At 35.8% G+C, this 22005-nt stretch overlaps 1 protein-coding gene across 2 annotated transcripts in view; it reads left to right on the forward strand.

Moving 5' to 3' along the window:
- The window catches only part of ANTXR2 (ANTXR cell adhesion molecule 2), a 154169-nt gene that overhangs the window by 92787 nt on the left and 39377 nt on the right, over nt 1-22005 (forward strand). For both annotated transcript variants that reach the window (XM_045473627.1, XM_045473626.1), the window contains exons 15-16: nt 4782-4949; nt 5264-5344. In XM_045473627.1, the coding sequence (XP_045329583.1) occupies nt 4782-4949; nt 5264-5344 (249 nt within the window). The remainder of the gene's footprint in view (nt 1-4781; nt 4950-5263; nt 5345-22005) is intronic.

Consider the following 22005-nt stretch of genomic DNA (forward strand, 5'->3'; position numbering starts at 1 on the left):
TTATACTTTTCTATAAAATTCAGATTCCCTAGGAGAGTTTCCCCTTTTCAGAATAAATTTCAGTATTCTTCCAAAGAAGTGGTTACTCAAGCCATCTGATAGTGATTCTCACTTTCTTGACCACATTAGATGTTAAAGTAATGCACACTTTCCATAAAAGCATGCCACTTTATTGCTGAAATATCCACTGAGACAGGTACGTCATTGCTGATAAGCCTTGGAAAAAGGAGATGCGGGAAGCTATTAAGTTTGTCTTTTGGAGGAGATAGTACGTATGTGTTTTCTTGTGAGTGATTGAGAATATCAAACAGTCCACAAGAACGTGGCTATGCTAGCTTTTGTTGCCTGACACAGAACCAGCAACATTTCCTTCTGCTTACTTTTGTTGTGTCATTCAAGGCTTGGAGGGGTGGGGAAAGAATAGACTATGTCATCTAATGTATATGAAAAATAAACTTGGAGATAAAATAGTTACCTCTGGATTTCCTAATATTGTCTATCTCAACTTATTTTTAGCTTATTTCACCTCATTCCAAAATGTGTATGTAAAAAAATGTGTGCAAGGGGAAAAAAGTTTTGACAAGACATACTACAAAATGTTAGTAGATTTCTCTGGATGGAGTGATTTTCAGTTTGTGCTATGTATTTCCCTATTTTTCCTAACTCATTTGATAATGAGCATGCACTACTTCAGAGTCAAAATAATACATTTAATTCTATTTTGAAATCCACACATATAAAATACCACATGACCGTGAAATGAGGATATGCTAGTAAGTGAGCCTTAACTGAATAATGTTCTTGCTGAAAAAACGAGGAATTATGCCAGATTTTTGTGAGTCCAATATTCCAGTGTACCAAAGATTGAGATCTCTTTCTAAAGGGGGGGGGAAAAAAAGCATACACATGAGCTCCTGAAGGGGTCCTGAGTTCAAAGGAATAGTATTGGTTTATGATCAAGAAAGCCAAAGGCTCATGCACATTCTTGAGTAACTCACATTTCAAGTTCTAAGAGTTATTAACTCTTAATATGTGAAACGATATTGCCTGTCCTTTTCAGTTTAAGAAAACTTATGAAAAGGACCCACTTTTAATGATTGGGGTGCATTTTAGCTTTGGACAGTTTTGGCTACATTGTATAGGGTATTCCATACATAGGGTATGTAGGTATATAGGGTATTCCATACATAGGGTAAATAGGGTATAGGGATGGAAATGGGAATGAGAAAAAATGAGAAAGGAAATGTGAACATTACAAAAGGGAAACAATACATAAAAATACACAATAAAAATTGAATCAAGAATTAAGCACCGTGAAACTTTCTCAAACCTGATCTTATTTAAACTTAGGGAAAATAGAAAATTTAATCTGTTTTAAAACCATGCCTATTTAAGCCTGGAAAGCATTTTCCTTAAAAAAATACCTCTAACTAGGAAAAATAAATGGAATTCTAGAAGTTAGGTGCACATCTGAATTACAGAACAAATCTTCATAACTAATGTTATTTTAAGGCAGGATAGGGATTTTACGTAGATTTTTTTTTTCTTACTCTTCCTTTAAATTAAATATTTAAACGTTACGGTAATGGCAATTTGCAGAATGCTGGAACTGAGCTGATGTTAATAACAGCTGTTAGCACAACTGATCCACAATACCTAAATGACTTCAAATGTGTGTTTCTGCCAATTCAGCGTGAAACTGTTTTTGTTTCTTTTCTCAATTCTAAAATTGTTCCTTTATGATACAACCTCCTAGTCATCCAAATATACTCTGGCAATTATGGAATTTTATTGTTTATTATGAAAGCCAAGTAGAGTTGGAAGGATTTAGCTATCAAGCTTGCACTTATTTTTTTTTCCATAGTAAAAAAGCCAGGTATATTAATTCTGCTAAAGTTCCCTTTAGCAATTTATTTGTGTGTGTTTTTAAATCCTTTTTTGACTATCTTAAAGTGGTTAAACTAAAATATTAAAATTTATACAACTAAATGTATATATATATTTGCTGGCATACCTTGTTTTATTGCACTTTGCTTTATTGTACTTCACAGATACCGTGTTGTTTTTTTAGAAACGGAAGGTTTGTGGTAACCCTGCATTGAGCAAGTCCGTCAGCATCATTTTCCCAACAGCATTTGCTCACTTTGTGTCTTTGGGTTATGTCTTGGTAAATTCTTGCAATATTTCAAACTTTTTCATTATTATTGTATTTGTTCCGATGATCTATAATCAGTGATTACCACTTGCTAAAAGTTAAGATGACGGTTAGAAGCTTTTAGCAATAAAATATTTTTACTTAAGGTACATACATTGCTTGTTTAGACATAATGTTATCGCACACTTAATAGACTACAGGACAGTGTAAACATAACATTTATATGCACTGGGAAGCCAAAAAATTCATTTGACTCATTTAGTACACTATTTGCTTTATTGTGGAGGTGTGGAGCCAAATGCGCCATATCTCTGAGGTTATGCCTGTAATTGCTTGGAGAGTTTTAGGAAAAATCTGTGAAGTATTTCCTAATTTTAGACTTTGAAATTGAATGGGAATTATTTGTTTTGTTCTTTGTGATAATGGTGATGATGAAGGACCAGTTACTTTGGGAACTAACACTAAGGATTCAACTAATGAATTTCCTTTAGACCTCAGCAACTCTACTTCACAGAATATAGTCTTTTAATAGTTGAGTGTCTAGAAATACATTGAGTCAGAACTCCAGTTCAACAACCTTCTTTATGTTCTTTATCTGAGAATGGTGCCAGTGATAATTGGAGAATATAATTACCATTACCTCTAAGATACCAACTGTGAAAGCGAGCCTGGAGAGCTGTGTATGTTAAATCTATAAGTTCCGAATAGATCTAACCTTTATCTACTTACATTTTTAATTTGAATTACTTTTCTGAGTTATGGCATTCATTTGTTTACTTAACTGTGTATATTTTTTTGTTTTCTTTTTGTTTTTTTTTTCCCTTAAAATTGAGACTTCACAACTGCCAGAATAATATCCTGGTTTTAGAGGGTTTTGTTTTGTTTTGTTTTTGTTTTTGTTTTTACTTTTTTTTAGCTCAGGTTAGCTATATTTAAAGATTTCATAAGTTTTAGTTTATCTAGGTGAAGACACTGTGATTTGAAAGAGAAGGTCATTTCTCTGGAAAGAAAACCAACTACCTAGCTCTAAAGGTTTAATGGTGTTTAAAACAATTTTAACAACCTCATAAAGAACATTCTAGTACCACTGATCACACTGAAAGATACAGATACATTTTAATGACTCAGCAGGGTCTACTTGAAGTTGAAAGCCTGTTCTAAAATTGTAGTAAAAAAGGTAAAAACATCTAAGTAAGCCTTATCGAAAAGCCATGAATAGTTCTTCCTGTGAACAGTAATCATCTGTATCCCTACCCACTAACTCAGGTCATTAAAATGCTTTAAAAAGTGCCTAATTTTTTTTTTCCTTTGTAGAAATCATTTAACTCTGGTGAATCAGCGTGCTCTGGACAAGGCTTCGTATTTCTTTTTAGATCTTCACTTATCTTATCCTTATCGTCTTTGTTAATGTCCTTGCTTTTTGTAGGACTTCTCCACTGCTCCTGGTTGGACAAAATCTTTCTCCAGGAGTCACATCCTATTCCCATACCTATACAGTGGTAAAGTTTAGCTCAGATTTAGCTCTTAATTCTTATTCATTGAAGAATAAAGAAAACAATCATTTGACCCTATAGTTTTTCAATGTCTAGAGCTTTCAGAGAAGGAAATACCCTAAAATTTGTGGAATTCTCTGGTGCCTCTGAATTTTTCTTTTCAAAGCAGAGTCTTTTCAGATTTGCCTTCCTCTCAATGAAGAATTGACCTGTCAAATAACCATACCCAAATAAGCATCAGAACTAAAGACTAAAAGCTACTTTACAAAGTCAAGTTTTGCAAATTAAAGAAAAATCGTATATAATGATTTTATGTGTACAAACATTTTTAAGAGACTTTTTTTTTAAATGTTTTTATTTATTTTTGAGAGGAAGAGAGGGAGAGAGACAGTGCGTGAGCTGGGAAGGGGCAGAGAGAGAGGGAGACACAGATTTTGAAGTAGGCTCCAGGCTCTGAGCTGTCAGCACAGAGCCCAACACAGGGCTTGAACCCACGGACTGGGAGATTATGACCTGAGCCATAGTCAGACATATAATTGTTTTACTTCTAAAATCTAAATGTTAAAATCATACTTTTTGATTTAGGCAAACTTGATGAGAATTTTGGAAGGAACAACTTACTCCTTTGTATAAAATACAAAGTTTTTTACAAAGTTGTAAAATACATGTAAATTATATGTGTAAAATTCAAACCTATTTGAAAGGTACTTATTTTAGACTGCTTACATTCAAATCCCTGCCCTGCCACTTGCTAGCTGTGTGACTTTGGACGTATCACTTAACCTTTCTGTGCCTCAGCTTCCTCATCTGGAAGGAAAAGAATATAGTACCTATACTGTCTATTCCATTGCATTTTTGTATGGATTAAATGCAAATCGGCACATGGTAGCCATTCAGTAAATGTGAATTGTCATCATCATCTCTTTCCCCCAGTGCCATCAGTACATATGGGTACGTATTTAGCTAGAAGAGGAACATACCTAATTTAGTCTCAGAAGAGGAGAAATTGAGAGTTAGTATACTACTCATCTGTTTATTCCAAGATGGTGAGCCAAAAGACCATCTACTAAATAAGAGGTTGTTCTTCTAGGACCCTATATGTCTGATACAAGTATTTCCCCATTGTTTTGAAGGTCCGTTGGGGTGATAAAGGATCTACTGAAGAAGGCGCGAGGCTAGAGAAAGCCAAAAATGCTGTGGTGAGGATTCCTGAAGAAGTTGAGGAACCTGTCAGGCCTAGACCACCTCGTCCCAAACCCACGTACCAGCCTCCTCAGACAAAGTGGTACACACCAATTAAGGTAGTTGTTTACATTTTGTATGATTTAACTGAGAAACCGTAACTAGAGAAAATGTGACTTCTTCAGCTCCCCCAAGCTCCCAACTGTCTGAAGGAGGACCAAGGTACATTAAGTAGCAGACATTCATCATGCATTCTAACAACTGAATGCTTTCTAGGCAATAAGAACCTCCATTTTTGTTATTATTTGTTTAATTTAGTAAAGGAAGGAGAGAGAGACTAAGACTTTACCTTCTTCATTGTAACTGTTCGTTTATTTAGTAAGTAGAGGTTGAATACGTCCACTAAGAATTTACAAATCATGTTTCCCTTTAGGGTCGTCTTGATGCACTCTGGGCTTTGTTACGGCGGCAGTATGACCGGGTTTCCTTGATGCGGCCTCAGGAAGGAGATGAGGTTTGTATGTGGGGATGTGTTAGGAAAGAGCGGAGTGCTTGGATCGGTATAATGAAGGTAGGGAAATAATGATCAAAAAGAATTTAAAGCCCTCATCACACTTGAGGAAGGAATCATCGTCTTACATGTTCCTATTACACGTTCCTATTACATAGGGTGCTTAATAAATTATTTTCTATTGTTGCACTATATTTGCAAGTCAAGGCTCAACACAAGTCCCTTCTCAAGTAGTATGTAAAAATTATGGACTAATGTACACATACTTTCATATGCACACTCGTTGCTTCAGCCTTTGACTTGGACGACATCACATTCTGAGGTTTTCCAAGGTGGGAAGGACAGACTGAGGACTAGTAGCAGACATATGTCCTAGCAGACTAGGACAGACTGAGGATCCTTTCTCTGACATCTACCAGCAGAGAGGCCCAGGGAACATAGGTGAACTTCATTCACATCAACTTCAGAGGACTTTAGGTTCATTCAGGTTTGGTAGGCTATATATTTTTTTAAGATGAATGATTAATGACACTAATATTTATTTTACAGTGCCAAATTAAGTTATGTTTAGTGTTATATATTTTAGCTTGGTGCTTAACATACAAAAACATCTAAATCCTTAAAATTTTACTTCTAGGAAAATGGGCGTCATTTTAAAAACCTCTGAGCTCAACTATTTAGGAAATACAGTTTGAGACTTCTCAACAGATCATTTACCCTTTGCTTGGACCATAGGTAGAGTGAAGCAGGTGGTTTATGGAACAACCTCGTTCATTTCCAGACCATTGTAGTTAATAGAAAGTAAACTCTATTTACTCTTTAATATGCCAGCCTTTCACTGTGTATGTCTTAAAATCATTGTTGTGCATCTTCTTAGTTTTCTGTTCCCCAGATTAGACATTAATTTATTTGTTTAATAATTTTCACCTGTAAAAGTGTTGGGTATTGTGATAGCACTAAAGATGTATTAGCTGACAAAAGCAGGCAGTGGTTCTAACATTCTTGCCAATACTGTATATATTCTTTTCACTCTTATGATTAAAATTTAGTTTTGTCTTTCATCATTTCTACTAATTCTGATTTAATTTAATAGTTTTTGAATTATATATGTGCCTTAGTAATGACATCAGGTACTAGTGAGGGGTAGATACAAACTGTAGCCTTCGCCCTTAAGAAACCTAAAACTTGTCTGGGAAACAAGACAGCTAGGAAAGAAATATTTATTCCAGAAGGTGATCTGAGCCACAGAATAGGTAGTTATCAAGTACTCTTGAGTGTACAGAAGGAAGAGAGATGAACTCTTTCTGGAGGAACTTGGGAATGCTTCTTCAAAAATATAGGTCTTCTATCTTTAAATATGAATAGGATTTCAACAGGTGGAGTTAGGTGGAATGAGCTTTTCCATGGATGAAACATCAGGAACAAAGTCTCTGAGGCAGCCAAGAGCACAGTGATTCGTGGATTACTAGTCTGAGGGTTGGGGATTGAAACCAGAATGATAGGTTGGGAATAGAAGAGAAGAAATCTTTTGAGATTGAGCACAGTAAATATTGTTATTGACAAGGCCAACCATGTGACTCTGTGATATTTGTGCCAAAAAATCTACACCAATCATAAGGCATACATAATCATAGTACATGTTGGGTCAACTTTATAAAAGACTGTACCATAACTGAAATAATTGTGCATCTTTTGACCCCAAATGTCCTGTCTTGTTCTCTTGTTACCCATGTCCTCTCCCCACCATACTTACTACTCTTCAGATATGTTCAGTCCATTTCCTTGAGTATGCACACTCTCTCTTGCTCTCTTTTTTTTTTTTTTTTTTTAACGTTTATTTATTTTCGAGACAGAGAGAGACAGAGCATGAACAGGGGAGGGGCAGAGAGAGAAGGAGACACAGAATCGGAAACAGGCTCCAGGCTCTGAGCTGTCAGCACAGAGCCCGACGTGGGGCTCGAACTCACGGACCGTGAGATCATGACCCTGAGCCGAAGTCGGATGCTTAACCGACTGAGCCACCCAGGCACCCCATCTCTTGCTTTCTTAACTCCAGGTCAAATAATATTATCCAGAAAATAATATTTAATTGTTTATATGAAATCATGATTGCATGGCACCATGGCAATAATCTGTATGGACATTCCAACATCCCACAAATTTGATTTTAAAAAAGAGAGCAACAATATTTCTCAAGTTCCAGTACCTTTTTACCTTTAGAGTATCTTTCATTTTAGAAATAGAAGTGATTCACCTAGTAAGAAAATGACCTAGAGGTAGAAATAGAATTAGGATATGGAGCATATTTTGCAATGCTAATTTTGATGTACATTTGGTGTAGGATATTAAAATGGGATGATTTGCTTTGGTAAGGCTTTATTTATTCATGAGAAGCAGACTGGCTCACCATTACCTTCTACATACTATGGCTAGTTAAGCCCTCAAAAACTAAATGGACTGAACTGTACAATTTTTACCAATTCAGTGTATGTAGACATGGTTTGTCTCCCAGGATTACATGGAGTAGAGAAAATTTTAAATTTAGGAGATTAAGATATTCAAATGGCAGAGGCCTCCACTCCTCTGGCTATTCTTCATGTTGAATACTCCAAGTAGGCCAGAATAGAATCACTGAAGGAGTAAATTAGTCGTGGGAGTTTTTTTTTTTTTTTTTTTTTTTTTTTTTTTTTTTTTTTTGATAGCTTAAAACCATACTTACTAGTGACTGGATGCTGTAGCATGTGGATGGGTAAAACCCTATCTTCAACTTTACTCCCCTGAAGCCAATCAGTACCTAATTAAACTCAGACTACTCAAAGTACTCATGAAAGGTTTGATACCTGTGTGTGTACAGCACACATGTATAAAGACAATCATTGTCCTTCCAAACTTATTACTTTTATTTCACAAATCTATTTTCCCATTAATTTTTCCCATTAAATAATAGGGAATTGGTAAATAGTTTTGTATTAGCGTAGATATATTGATTCCCACAAAAACCGTTCGCATATCAAATAATGCATTGGAAAAATGTTATTAGCTAGTCAAGGACAATCTTTTTAAAAGAAACTTTCTTCTCAACATACAAATTGGTGAAAAAATTTGCCAATAATTGTTATTTTCCTGTGCTCATAAAATCTTGTACGTGTTCACCTTTGATTATACTTCTTAGAAGTATTTGTACAATGTCATACGAGGCATGTGTGTATATATGGGCAATTTGTACGTTGTAGAAATTTAGAAGACTTTTGGGAGAATTGTCTAGTCGTTGGAAATGGATAGTTTGTTTCATATTGTCAAGGAATAAGCAAGAATGGTTTCTCATTTGTGACTTTTAAAGGAAATAATAGTCTCTTCCTTAAAAAAAAAAAAAAAAGGCAAAACAAAGTTAGCGCTGCTTGGGAGACAATAAAACAATTGTTTTCAGGTTGTGGCTGATGGTTCCAAAATAACGGAACCAATGCCTAGTCAACAGCACGTTTTCCACCTTGGAAAACAATCTTGTCATTTATTTATAAGTTGTTTACTGCAGATTCTGCCTCTTGAGAGTTTAGTTTAATAAACAAATCAGCGTACGTAGAACTAAACCCGGAGTCAAGCACATTTACTCTGCAAGTCCCGTCACGCTGAATTTCAAGCCAAATGTTCTCCTTTTATGGCTCCGGGGCCGCACCGGGCTCATTTGCAGAAGAATTCACTGCTGAATTGAAGTCCTTGATCAAGTAATTGAAGTTCAGGCATAAAGTATCAAAGCGGCGCGAGAAATCTCTGGCCCCGTCCCTCGCTCCCGCTCGCTTTCCGCGCCGCCAGCTCCTGCGGAGGTGGCTGGGTCCGCGCGCGGCGCACAGACCAGGCACGGGCTTTGATTGTGGCTGCAACTCCTCTGAGTCATGAATGTTTCAGCGCGCGGCGCGCGAGGTTAGGGCCGCGCGTCCAGGTGTAAGCTAGCAGGTTGTCGCCGACATCTGTTTGCAGCAGCGGCAGCGGCCTCCCCAGCCCGCAGCGAGCGGCCGGATTGTCAGCGGAGGTAGTTGAGAGCGGCAGAACCATTTTGGTCTCACACTCGCTGCCTGGAGGCCTGAAACACCAAAGGTAGGAGTGGGGGTGGACACAGCTGCGCTCCCAAACTTGCCTTAGGCACAAATAAAGAGATCTAATGCAGTTTGACTCCGTTGCGGTGGGGAGACGAGGACAGAAAGCCACTTCAGAGACAACTTAACGCTGCAACATCTGCCGCCAAGTTTCCAGGGAGTGACGGGGGACAGCAGGTACAGATTGAAGTCTCCACATAAACAACCTCCATTAAGCCATGGACTCTTTTGAAGGGCCTCCATCAAACATGCTGGAGTCCGCAGCAGGAGTTTGTTTGGTTTTCAAAGCGGTGTTTTGTTTTTGCAATAACAAGGTAATTTATAAATGATGCATTACCACGCGTTCTCCTTTTTCATTTGAAAAGTGAGAGTTGGAGAAGCAGAAAGGCAAAGAAAGAAGAAAGCGCGGCACTAGTTTTGGAGTTGTTCCACAAACCAATTAAATCTCCAAGGAGCTTCTTGGCTGTGATGGAGGTTATGTTAACCTTCAGACCGCAATCCCTCATTCACCAGTAAGCAGACATAAATTTATACGCTGCAATAGAAGAACCCTGGTAATAGTAACACCCATAAAGCGCATCCACTCTTTGCTTTTAAACTTCTGTCATGCGGCTTTTTACTACTTGGGGTGAAATGAAATTAGATTTTTTTTCAGATGGATGTAAATTTTTAGCAAAACAAAATTGAGAAAATTCTATTCGCTTTAATTTCCTATTTATAAAAGACTTTACTTAATGGCTATAGTTGGATAGTAAAAATACAATTGTAAGTCAAAAGTAAGAAGTGCATGTTCAAGGAAACATTTTTCTTTCTGAGGGGTTTTTCTGCTCTCCCACCTAGATTTAGCCAGAGAAAAATTCAAGAACGTGTATACTTTTCAGTGGCAGTATTGCAAAAACTCATAGTTGTGCACACACTCATGTGACATAATTAGAATTGGTTTAAACATTAGTGTGACAAATAAAGCTCCAGGGTACAGTAAGATAATATTTTATGGTAACATAAACTGTTATTATTAATAAAGTTTAGGCTCCCTCACCTGAGGAAATACCTGCAAGGCTACTCTGAGATAAAGAAAAGGTGCTAACTCAGAGGTATCCTTTGGAGTGGGAATAGCCAGGGAACAATGGCCTAGGGAGACCTGCTAGACTGTGGCAAAGTTTTCATCAGTCAGTAGTGAAATAAGCAACAGAAGTGCATAGTGAGTTTCCAATTAAGCTAAATTTATGCTGAGAGGACTTTTATTAATCGTACAGATATAATTTTCAGTTTTTGAGATGATTGATGGTAGCTGCATTAAAAGACAAAGTCCATTTTGACAGAAGCCAATGTCAGTCCTCCAATTAAAAAAAAAAATCTGCAGGGAAAAAGAATCCCTGAGAACATAGATAGCACAGGCTCATTTAAAAGGCACCAGAGAGGGGCGCCTGGGTGGCTCGGTCAGTTGAACGTCCGACTTCGGCTAGGTCATGATCTTGAGGTCTGTGAGTTCTAGCCCCGCGTCAGGCTCTGTGCTTCCAGCTTGGAGCCTGTTTCAGATTCTGTGTCTCCCTCTCTCTCTGCCCCACCCCCCCCCCCCCCCGCCTTTCATGCTCTGTCTCTCTCTTTCTCAAAAATAAATAAATGTTAAAAAAAATTTTTTTAAGGCACCAGAGAAACCTGATAACCTCAGTGGCAAATGATTAAGGCTGGACCGCTGATGTTGATATCTCTAGTTCTAGATTTATGTTCACTCCTCTGCCTGTCCTGCATCTGCATTCTCAAGTTCAAAAAAAACCGGCCTCACTGTCTTCAATGGCAGCTTCTTCAATGATCCTAACCTCCTGAGGATCGCTGTGAAGTCCATCATGCTTACAAATTCCCCAGTGCTCAGTGCTATTATTAAGTCACTTCATCTTCAGACTGAACAGCATTTTGGTAGCAGAGATTTTGTGTCACACTGCCTTTAAGTTCCTCATCACATTTGCAAAATGTAGACCACTTGTGGGTGTTTATGAACAGATTGAAGCCTTCACTCACATGATTTGAAATTTCAAATGTTTTCAGTGCTTGGAAGTATGCAGCTAATGACTGCATTTTTACACTTGGTTTTTAGGTTCCATCTTAATATTTTGTATCATATAGCTGGACTTTGCAATCAATTTTAAGTGCTATAAGAAAATCCTTTATTTTAGCCTGAGTCATTAAGTCCATACTATACACAAAAATGCCCCTGGGGCATTGAGGAGGGCACCTGTTGGGATGAGCACTGGCTGTTGTATGGAAACCAATTTGACAATAAATTTCATATTTAAAAAATGCCCATGGTACTTTCAGATCTTTTCTTTTTTTGAATTCTTAACTCAGAAAAATATTGAGATATTTTAAAACTCAGATGATTACCTTTATTTTTGTAAGGTCTGAAATTTTACATGATCCTTTAAACTAATTATGATGTGATATCGCTGGGAAAGAAAACCATCAGATTTTTCTACCCTCTTTGTTATCAGCAGTGTCTTTCATTCTTATTGTCTCTTGTCTTGATATTTTAGGGCATTCTGAAAATACCTAAAATATCCCGTTTAAACTAGTAGAAATAATTTACTTGGTTTATATACATTTGAAAGATAAATTTTTACTAGAATAACACAAGATAGACCTGCCATTATTACTACAATCCCACTGAGTAAGTGTATGTGTGTGTGTGTGTGTGTGTGTGTGTGTGTTTACTGTAAATATTTTTGTGTGTATACCTATAGAACATATTTTCTCTGTGTGTATGACATCAGCTAATGCTTGTTTAAGTAGAAAATAACAATTTCATGAAATAGAGTGCTTTTTTGGATACCATTTCTTAGCTTAAATAAAACTATCTCTTAATTATGTGTATAAGCTGACAAAAGTGTTGACTTCAGTTTAGTTCCCTAAAGTGAAATATAGAATATGTGAAATGTAATGATTTAAATTATACAGGAAGACTTATTTTTTCAAAGAAAGTATAAATAAATCTAGATACTCACTTGGCTTTTTAACCCCCCAAACCAGGCATAATTTGTATTTAGTGGCCTCATACATATTTTATGTATCAACTTATAAATAAATTTAGGTAGAGAGATTTCTTGGTTAAAATTGATCAACAAGTTTTTGATTATCAAGAGGCAAAAATTATTATATTAGCATGAATACCCTCCTTCCAAAGCAATGTGCTGATTTTAGAAATAAACTTTTTTTTTTCATCATCCGTGAGCCTTGGCACACTAAAACAATACTTTAAAAATACCAAGAGTTAATGTCAGTTGTCTAGGGCTAAATACATTATTTTCTTAGGCTTAATATACAGCATTGCTGTAGAACGTCTTGAGGACATCAATTCAATCATCCAGCTGGGAGCAGAAATGTCAGCACAGATATAATTTTTAACTTCTCTTTTTTACCGTTTTGAGTACTTTATGTATGGCCTTTTAATAATTTTAATTGCAGAAGATTAAGTATATTTAAGTAAATCATCTTATAATTCCTAATGATTTACAAAAATGTATATTATCCTGCATATATTAAATATTAAGTTTTCAATTTAGAGCTCAAAGGACACAGTCCAAGGGGTGGGGGGAAGTGCATCATTTTTGTAGACAGTTTATTATTTTACCAAAGCACATTACGATGGTGCCTTCATGTCTACCAGAGCCCCAATTTATAAGTTTAGTTTAAGGAGAGCTTCATAACTCAGTTAAGGAAATTGGTTTGAGTAGGAAGCTTTTATTGTTCCCTTATTCTTAAAAAGGAATTTGTATTAACACATTATACAAATGTATATACTTTTAAGGAATGTCTTTTCTTGCTAAATATCTTTCATTTTTATTTCTAAATAAAATAAAATACTAGTATTTTTATAATATACCCTTTTAATCTCTAAGTAAGTCCTTTTTAAAATTACTTCACATAATCTTTGTATTTTCCCTTAATTCTGCCCTGAATCAAATCACAACCTCTAACACTTGAAAAACTTAAAACTTATATAATTTTGAAGTATAAAATAAAAATGATTTACTTTTCAAACTTTGCAAGAAGTTGTTTAAGAATACCAGTAGACATTTGTTTACCATTGTATGACTTTGGCTTAAAAATTAATTCTTTTATCTCAAAGGGTTATGAGAAATTTCTTGTTTATTTTTCTTTTTGCTTTTTTTTTTTTAATTAATGAGATTGGGATGGTTTTTACAAACTTGTTCCCATTTCAAAGCGATTTTATTCTCTGATATACCTCATATCTTTCTCCTAGAGAGCTCTTTTCATTTAAGACTGTGGAAAAAAGGAATGCATCTAATTTCCTAAACTTTACATTCCCGTAATGTTTCTTAGCAAGCAGGTTAATGTAGTGAAAATAATATATATTCTATTTATATTTTAGAGTCTTCTCTAGTACTAAGCACATTTTGGTTTTGGGTCAAAATTAGATTTTTTTTTTTTTTTTCTTAAATCAAGCACTGTTTCCTGCTTACAATAAATTCTTCTATTAGAGCCATTTCCTGACACTAATGATATCTTAACAAAGAGTTTATAATGAATTCAATAAATTTTATTCAAATAGCATTAAGATCTACCCTAATGAGAATTGGCTATACACACACAGGAATATATGGTTTTGCAATTATACACACTGATATCATATTATATATCAAATCATATCTTACTTGCCTAACAAAGTAAATCTGTAAAACATATTTCAATGAAGAATTCAAATAGGACATCTATATATATAGTGTAGAGATAAAAGCTCTAGAGTTAAGAGTGTTTATTCTCTGATTTCTTTCTCTACATCTTTCATTTTTCTCTCTTCTCCTTCCTCCTAACTTTTTTTGGTTCCTCAGGTTTAACCTTTGGTCTCCTGGTATTCTCACATCTCACTCTTCTCTAGAGATCACATGGACTTTCACTGCTTGGCTATCATCATTAAGTGCATCATTTTTAGTCGGTTCCTTCCTCTCTCCTAAATTCTACTTGCACGTCTCTGAGAGCTTATATGAATTTCCTCTTGAATGTTCTCTTGTCACCACATCATCTGTGTTCACCTGGATTTCTACTGTATTCTTTATGTATTGCTTTCAAATTATAATTACCGTATAACTTTTCAGTCTGTTCATCTCTGCCCCTCACCTGATGTATCTCAGCTGAGGCCCCGCTGACTTCATGATTCCCACCAATGCAGTGAGCACAGTCAAGACTTTAAGTTTCTCATTCTGGATAGGAAGTCCTGTGCCAACAAATCACAATATTTCACTCTAATGTGCACAAGATATTGAACAGAACTGTGTGTATTAATGTCTCTTAGTTCTATTATAATTGATGGAAAATAAAGATGAGCTGTTGAGGAATATATGCATTAGACTCTAGTGACTCTTGAGAGACACATCATTTTGACTTTGTACAATTTCAAAGCTTTTATTATCACGACTTATGATTTTAGGTTCATGATTTTTTCCCCTGAGACTATGGGACTGCAAAAATCAAGACACAGAGCAGTTAGGAAATTTGATAAATTTGAATTATTTCTTATAAAGATATAGCTGAGGATGCTGATACATAAAAATGTTATTTATATGGTGCTAAGATTTATCATTTTGGATGATTAACTTTATAATTAAATCTATTCAACATTTTCTGAGTAATAAAAGCATGACACAATCTTTTCCTTTTAGGTGGAATTCTGAATAGATGAAGGCTTGTAATTTTTATTACTTCTCTTTATCAAGATATGTTTATTATTTTGTTGCTTGCAGCTTCATTCTGCTTATTTTTTTCTAAAACAGATTTAATTTTTGTTTCATATTTGATCCAAGAAGAGTTTTCAGTGATTGGGATTCTTGTGAAGCCTGTATTTGTCCCAGTGAAATCATACATTAATGTCAATCTCTTCCATAATCATCTTTCTGCAGGGCTGTATGTGGCTTATGCTAGCCTCTGAGTTCAGTTTATAGAAATGCTGGCTCTTCCCAGCAAACAGAGAGAAGGGAGCTGCTGATTGAATTCAGTTCCTACTCTCCAGAAGAGGTGTGATGTCTTTATCTATCCTCTGAATCCAGATTTATGAACTAGTCCTGTGCTCTTAACTAGATTAGTTCCTTTTCCATTAACCGCTTAAAGTAGGGCAGAGCTGTCTGAGCTGTTGGTTGTAAATTTGCTAATGTCTACTTCGTTAATCTCAGATACAAAAGGCAACAGATAACAGGAACAAAGTTTTGGGACCCTGTGTTTTCACAGCCTGAAATGAGCGTGGAGTGGTCACAGGAATGAGAAATTAGAGATAGGAAGGACTGCTACATTGAAGAAAAGGGAATGACTTCTGTCATTAATCTTAATTAATTGCCAAGAGTTTTAAATCTGAGTTATTAATACTGAAGCTAAGCCCTTAATACACTGTTCATACTTTGGCATCAGATGCTCTTTTATGAGATAAGAGGTTTAGGGGGGAAGGTGAGGGGGGGGAGAGTAGGGGAGGGAAGGGGAGGGGAGGGGAAAGAAGGGGAGAGAGGGGAGAGGTGGGGAGAGGAGAGGAGAGAGACTTACATAAATATTTTCATTTACATCTTTCAAACATTTCCCTGGGTTAATATTCAGGCCTTCACCTTTTGACAGTTACTGTAGGGCAGTTAGGAATTATAGACAAGTAACAATAAATCCAAATAAAATCCCTAGGTATAGCATCAGCAGTAAATCTGAATAATATTACTTTACTGGTTACCAGCATACAAAATACTTCACTGAAGACGACATGTCAGATTATGGGCTGAGATAGGGGGAGGATCAGGAGCAGAAAGAGGAAAGGAAGAAAGAGGAAAAAGAAATGAAAACTGGGGAGGAAAAATGATTCCTCTTAAGCACATGTGGGCAAAAGGAGGTTCAAGTGTTTATTTATTAAGTAATAAGCTGCAGATTATATGTTTGTAGGGCTTCCTGCTCTGGTGGACTTCAATTTGGAATGAAATTGACCCTCAAAATGACTAAGCCATCTTCTTAAAATCTCTTTGTTTTTCTCCCCCCTGTGGCTGTTCCATTCATGTTTGTCAGGTTAATCTCCCTTCACTATTAAATCTATGCTATTATTCTGTGATACTTTTCAATGTGAAATCACAGCAAACTGTATTCATTGTATTTTGTCTCTGAAAAATGGCTTGCAATTCTTGCAGAAGAACTCCTTAAAAAGCACACAAGGCTCGAAATTTAAGAACATGATTTCGGGCTTATGTCTCATGTTCTCCATGCATTTGGACAAAATAAAAAAAAAAAAAAAGGTCTGTAATGAAAATATGCGACACGCTAAATCCATTTAGTTTCTACATGTATATCTTACTTCTGATAACTGTGAAGTCAGTTTCAGTAGAAAGTTGTCATCAGTGGCTTGAATATTATTGTGTGCAAATTTGAAATCCCAGATTTGGCTGTGAGACATATGTTTATTCTTTGCAGCAATGTTTCCTTTTATGTTAGCTTTAAATGTAAATAGGGGAAAAATGTGAAAATGAAATAGTATTTATTTTACGTATTCAGCTATTTATTTTGTTCCGAGTAATTATTGGAGAGACCAGCAAAAATCTGCAGGTGTCAAGGGTTTAGATTTTAATTTATAGTCCATGGGGAGCCAGTAAAGGATTGGAGCTGGGCAGTAACATAAATAACATTAGAACTGGGCTCTTGGAAGGTTCTCAAATAAATTTGTGACAGGACTAGAGATAATTTGTGTTTTCCTGTATGGCTTAGCCTTGCTTTCAATGTTTTTGTCTTTGAATATAATCTTTCATCATGAGTCACAAAAAAAGACTTGTTATAAATTTTGATATAGAAAGTGTGGTGGATTGTCAAGTCATCAAGTGGTTTCTTGGGTAAAGTAACGCTTTTCCAATAGGAATCCTATCTTTTGTTCTTGTTGTTGTTCTTGGGTGGATATCAACTTAGTTTATTAGCTACAAAAAAAAGAGATTCCTGGCTTCAGATATTTTTCTTGATATTACCAAGGCTCAGGCTTGTAATACCGATAGATAAAAATGCATGTGTGTGTTCATGTGTACATATGCATATATATTTGCGGTGTTTATGTATCTAATGGGGGTGACAGTGCTTTGTACTTGTTGAGGGTGCTCTTAATTTCAGGAAGGAGGAAATCTTTCATAGGATAGATTCAGAACTCAAATTAGCTAACTGTCATTGACTGCCTATTATGTTTTATGTATGTTCTGTATATTCAGTTCCTCACAGTGCTAACAGTTAGGTGTCATATTATTCCCATATTACAGATGAAGAATATGTGACTCAGAGATATTTATTTTTAATTTTTTTTAACATTTATTTGTTTTTGAGACAGAGAGAGACAGAGCATGAACGGGGGAGGGCCAGAGAGAGAGGGAGACATAAAATCTGAAACAGGCTCCAGGCTCTGAGCTGTCAGCACAGAGCCTGACGCCAGGCTCGAACTCACGGACCGCGAGATCGTGACCTGAGCCGAAGTCAGACGCTTAACCGACTGAGCCACCCAGGCGCCCCGACTCAGAGATATTTAGTGAATTTCCCAAGGTGACATTGCTGAAAAGTAACTGAACTTCGTTTCAAACCCAAGTTTTTTTGGTTTCTGGTTCAGTGAGCAACTCCATTGTGCCGTGCTGTCATTTTACAGTGCAGCACTTTATATTTCTCCCTCTTTCACTCAATAACAGACTGAATGAAGACTATTATACATGTAGGAAAGTACTTTTATTTTTTTTTTAAACGTTTATTTATTTTGGAGACAGAGAGAGACAGAGCATGAACGGGGGAGGGGCAGAGAGAGAGGGAGACACAGACTCGGAAGCAGGCTTCAGGCTCTGAGCCATCAGCCCAGAGCCCGACGCGGGGCTCGAACTCACGGACTGCGAGATCGTGACCTGAGCTGAAGTCGGACGCTCAACTGACTGAGCCACCCAGGCGCCCCGTAGGAAAGTACTTTTAAATATATTTCAATTTTGAGTCTGATTCTCATATGGAAATTATTAATATTGTATTGATGCCAATGTCAATAAGTCGTTTTGGAATATATACAGAATGCATGCATGTTCTATTTCTGTATATTATATAATGTACATTTAATTTTGCATGCATTTGTAAATAGAAGATAACATTTAGAAGTGGCAATAAATTCCATAGAAAGTTAATAAGCTGCATCTGTAAATAAAAGACAATATTTAGAATTGGCAATAAATTCTACAGAAAGTTAATAAGGATCTTTTGCATCATAAAGGACCTTAGAAGTTGTGTAATTCATCACCTTTCTACGCAGAAACTTCCCCTCCATTTCAGTTCTGTATCCCAGAAGGTAGAGCATGTTCAGAGGAACAAAAGGGATGAAATATCTGTGTATTCCAGGAACAGTTGTGTTCTAGGCTGGCACAAGAGCGTCAGAATTGGGGAAGTAAGTTATGAGAAGAAAGTAGAATTACAGAAGTTCTAACGCGCTTGGTGATGTATTGGCAAAATCACTACACTGGGGGTCCAGAGACTTGGATCTCTGTACTGTCATTGATTATCTTGAAGCCCAGCGTAAATCTCCTCCTCTCTCTGGTCCTCAGTTTTCTCATTTATGTATAGAGAAATAAATGATCACAAGGATACCTTTGAATTCTTGCAGTCTGGTCTTTTTTTTCTAATGCCAACCAAGCCAGTTTTATGAAGACAGGGCTTTTCCTGTAATGTCCCCTGGTGTATCCCCAGGACGTAGTGCATTACCTCTCAGAGAGTAGGCTTTAATAATAATCTTTGATGAATGAAAGTTTGTGTAAGTAGAAAGTTTGATCTACTGTTTACAAACCTGTTTAAACTAATTTATACTTTTTTAGTAATTAGACATTTTGTCAGCCCATCAATAATTTAATAATACATAGAAACAACCTGAAACTAATATAATACTATTTGTTAACTACACTGGAATTAAAATAAAAAATGATAATACATATAAACATTTTACAAGTTACCATAAGAGTTAAAGAATAGTATATATTCCTCACAGTATTTTGAAGTATGTCTGAATAACTGTAACAGTATAATGATTTTAGATCCATAATATATATTTTGCTACTATTATGCTTTAAATAAATTGAAAATAACTGCATATGGAAGAAAGTAGAAAGAATACAGATTTAAGAGAGCAGCATAGTTAAATTTTATGCCAGTTTTCTGTCTTTATAAGACTAGTCTATTACTGCTTTTCTTCTTTCAAAATAAAAGAGAAGATATTTATGTGTGATATTGGATTATCTCCATTGTCGTTTTGATATGTTGCAATTTCCTGCATTGTGTCACAACTGCAAAGTAATTTCAACACAAAGTTTCTTTTATTTAATGCTGTTATAAGTAGTGAAGTACTAATGTGTTTCTGTCATTAAATATATATAGCTAACATGGAACCCTTCTCCCATTGGGTCACTCTGAAATTGATTTTCCAACTTGAGTTATCAGTAGTGGACAAATGTTAAATGAAAATCAATCATTTTGATTTAAATTAACCAAATACACTCCTTGTATTAAGTGGTCTTTTCCCCTAACTAGATGACAAATAACATTTTTGGTGACCTCTAGCCTTTGAAAGCTTTTAACATAAACCTCTAAGGACAATGGTTTTTATCATAGTTTTATTCTTACAGTAGAATTATTTTACTACTCTCGATCAGTTAGATAAAAACATATTTTGGGTATTCTTTATATATTGAAAAATCCTGAGTTAATATTGGCATCAAATTCTTAGATCTTTAATATTTCAAATATATATCAGAAATATTTCATTAAGGGGGCACCTGGTTGACTCAGTTGGTTAAGTGTCCGACATTGGCCCAGGTCACGATCTTGTAGTTCATGAGTTCGAACCCTGTGTTGGGCTCTATGCTGACAGCTCAGAACCTGGAGCCTGCTTCAGATTCTGTGTCTCCCTCTCTCTCTGCCCCTCTCCTGCTCATGCTCTGTCTCTCAAAACTTAATAAACATAAAAAAAAAAGACTTCATTAAGAATACAATGTGGATATAAATAGCAACATGTTATTGGGAATTATAAAGATGAAGACATGGAAACACAGCAACACTTAGTAACCTTTAGCTTCTTTTTTTTTTTTTCTGGATCATAGATTATATGGTAGTTTTGTTTTTAATTTTTTAAGAAACATCCATACTGTTTTCCACAGGCTGTACCTATTTATTTGCTTATTTATTATTATTATTTTTAACTGAAGTATAGTTGAGACATGTTATGTCAGTTTCAGGTGTACGGCATGGTGATTGGACCAGTCTATATGCCATGCTCTGCTTACCACAAGTATAGCTACCATCTGTCACCATACAGCACCATTACGGTACCACCCACTGTGTTCCCTGCACTGTGCCTTCTATCCCTATGACTTTAAAACAGGCAAAGATAGGGGCGCCTGGGTGGCTCAGTCGGTTAAGCATCTGACATTGGCTCAGGTCATGATCTCATGGTTTGTGGGTTTGGGCCCCACATCAGGCTCTGTGCTAGCAGCTCAGAGCCTGGGGCCTGCTTTGTGGATTCTGTGTCTCCCTCTCTCTCTGCCCCTCCCCCACTTGCACTCTGTCCTCCTTCTCTCTCAAAGATAAAATAAACATTACAAAAAAAAAAAAAACAGGCAAAGATAAAAAATCAGGAAAGACCCCAATGTGACATAGATCTTAGGTAATTATAGTGAATTTGGGACATTGTCAGGATCCAAAACTGTGATGGCCAGCATTGAAAATCAAAACTTGAATAGACTTGACTAAAAAAATTGTTTAAGAATTTAGTTCTATGGAAGGCAGCACACCTCACCATCATTATTGATACCATCATTAATTTAAAAACCCAGCATTATTTATAGAGAAGCAGCTCTGTGCCAGGTACTGTACTAGTGACTTGTATATGTTGCTCTAATTTTCAGAGCAACTCACTGCAGAGTATGTTTATCCCCATTTTATAGATAAGGAAACTGAGGCTCAGAAAGGTCAGGTAATTTGCCAGAATCACACAGGTAGTTGGTGAGTGAGTGATATTAATGTTCTTTGAAATTTAAATACATTATTGGAGGAATTTGTTTGCCAATTAAATTCTACTTTAATTTATGTTTTAAAGCTAATTGGCCAATTGTACAGAAAATGCACCACAGTTTAAAATTCATTGTTTTAGTTGTAATATATAGGCTCATGCATTGAATTGAGAAGATCATACCAATGAAATTAAATTGAAAAGGCCAGCATAGACATGGGAAATACTACTAAAGTATTTAAATAACCTAAGCATCACTAGTGACTATTTAAACATAAAATATTCAAAACATAAATATTAAGCATTTTAAACGCAGTGTTGTAAATACTGGGGTCAGAAAATCATTTGTGGATTGATTTTTGAGCATCTACAGATACTATACAAGGACCAAGGCTTAGGAACTATTATAAAACATATTTTCCTTAAAAAAAAAGAGAGAGATATAAGTAGTGGTAGCAAATAAATCAACAGGTTACTCTTTTTATTTTCTTTTAAACTTAATTCCAGTGCAGTTATCATACAGTGTTATATTAGTTTCAGGTGTACAA

Source organism: Leopardus geoffroyi, chromosome B1, assembly GCF_018350155.1.
Source record: "Leopardus geoffroyi isolate Oge1 chromosome B1, O.geoffroyi_Oge1_pat1.0, whole genome shotgun sequence".
In the NCBI taxonomy this organism is placed as follows: Eukaryota; Metazoa; Chordata; class Mammalia; order Carnivora; family Felidae; genus Leopardus; species Leopardus geoffroyi.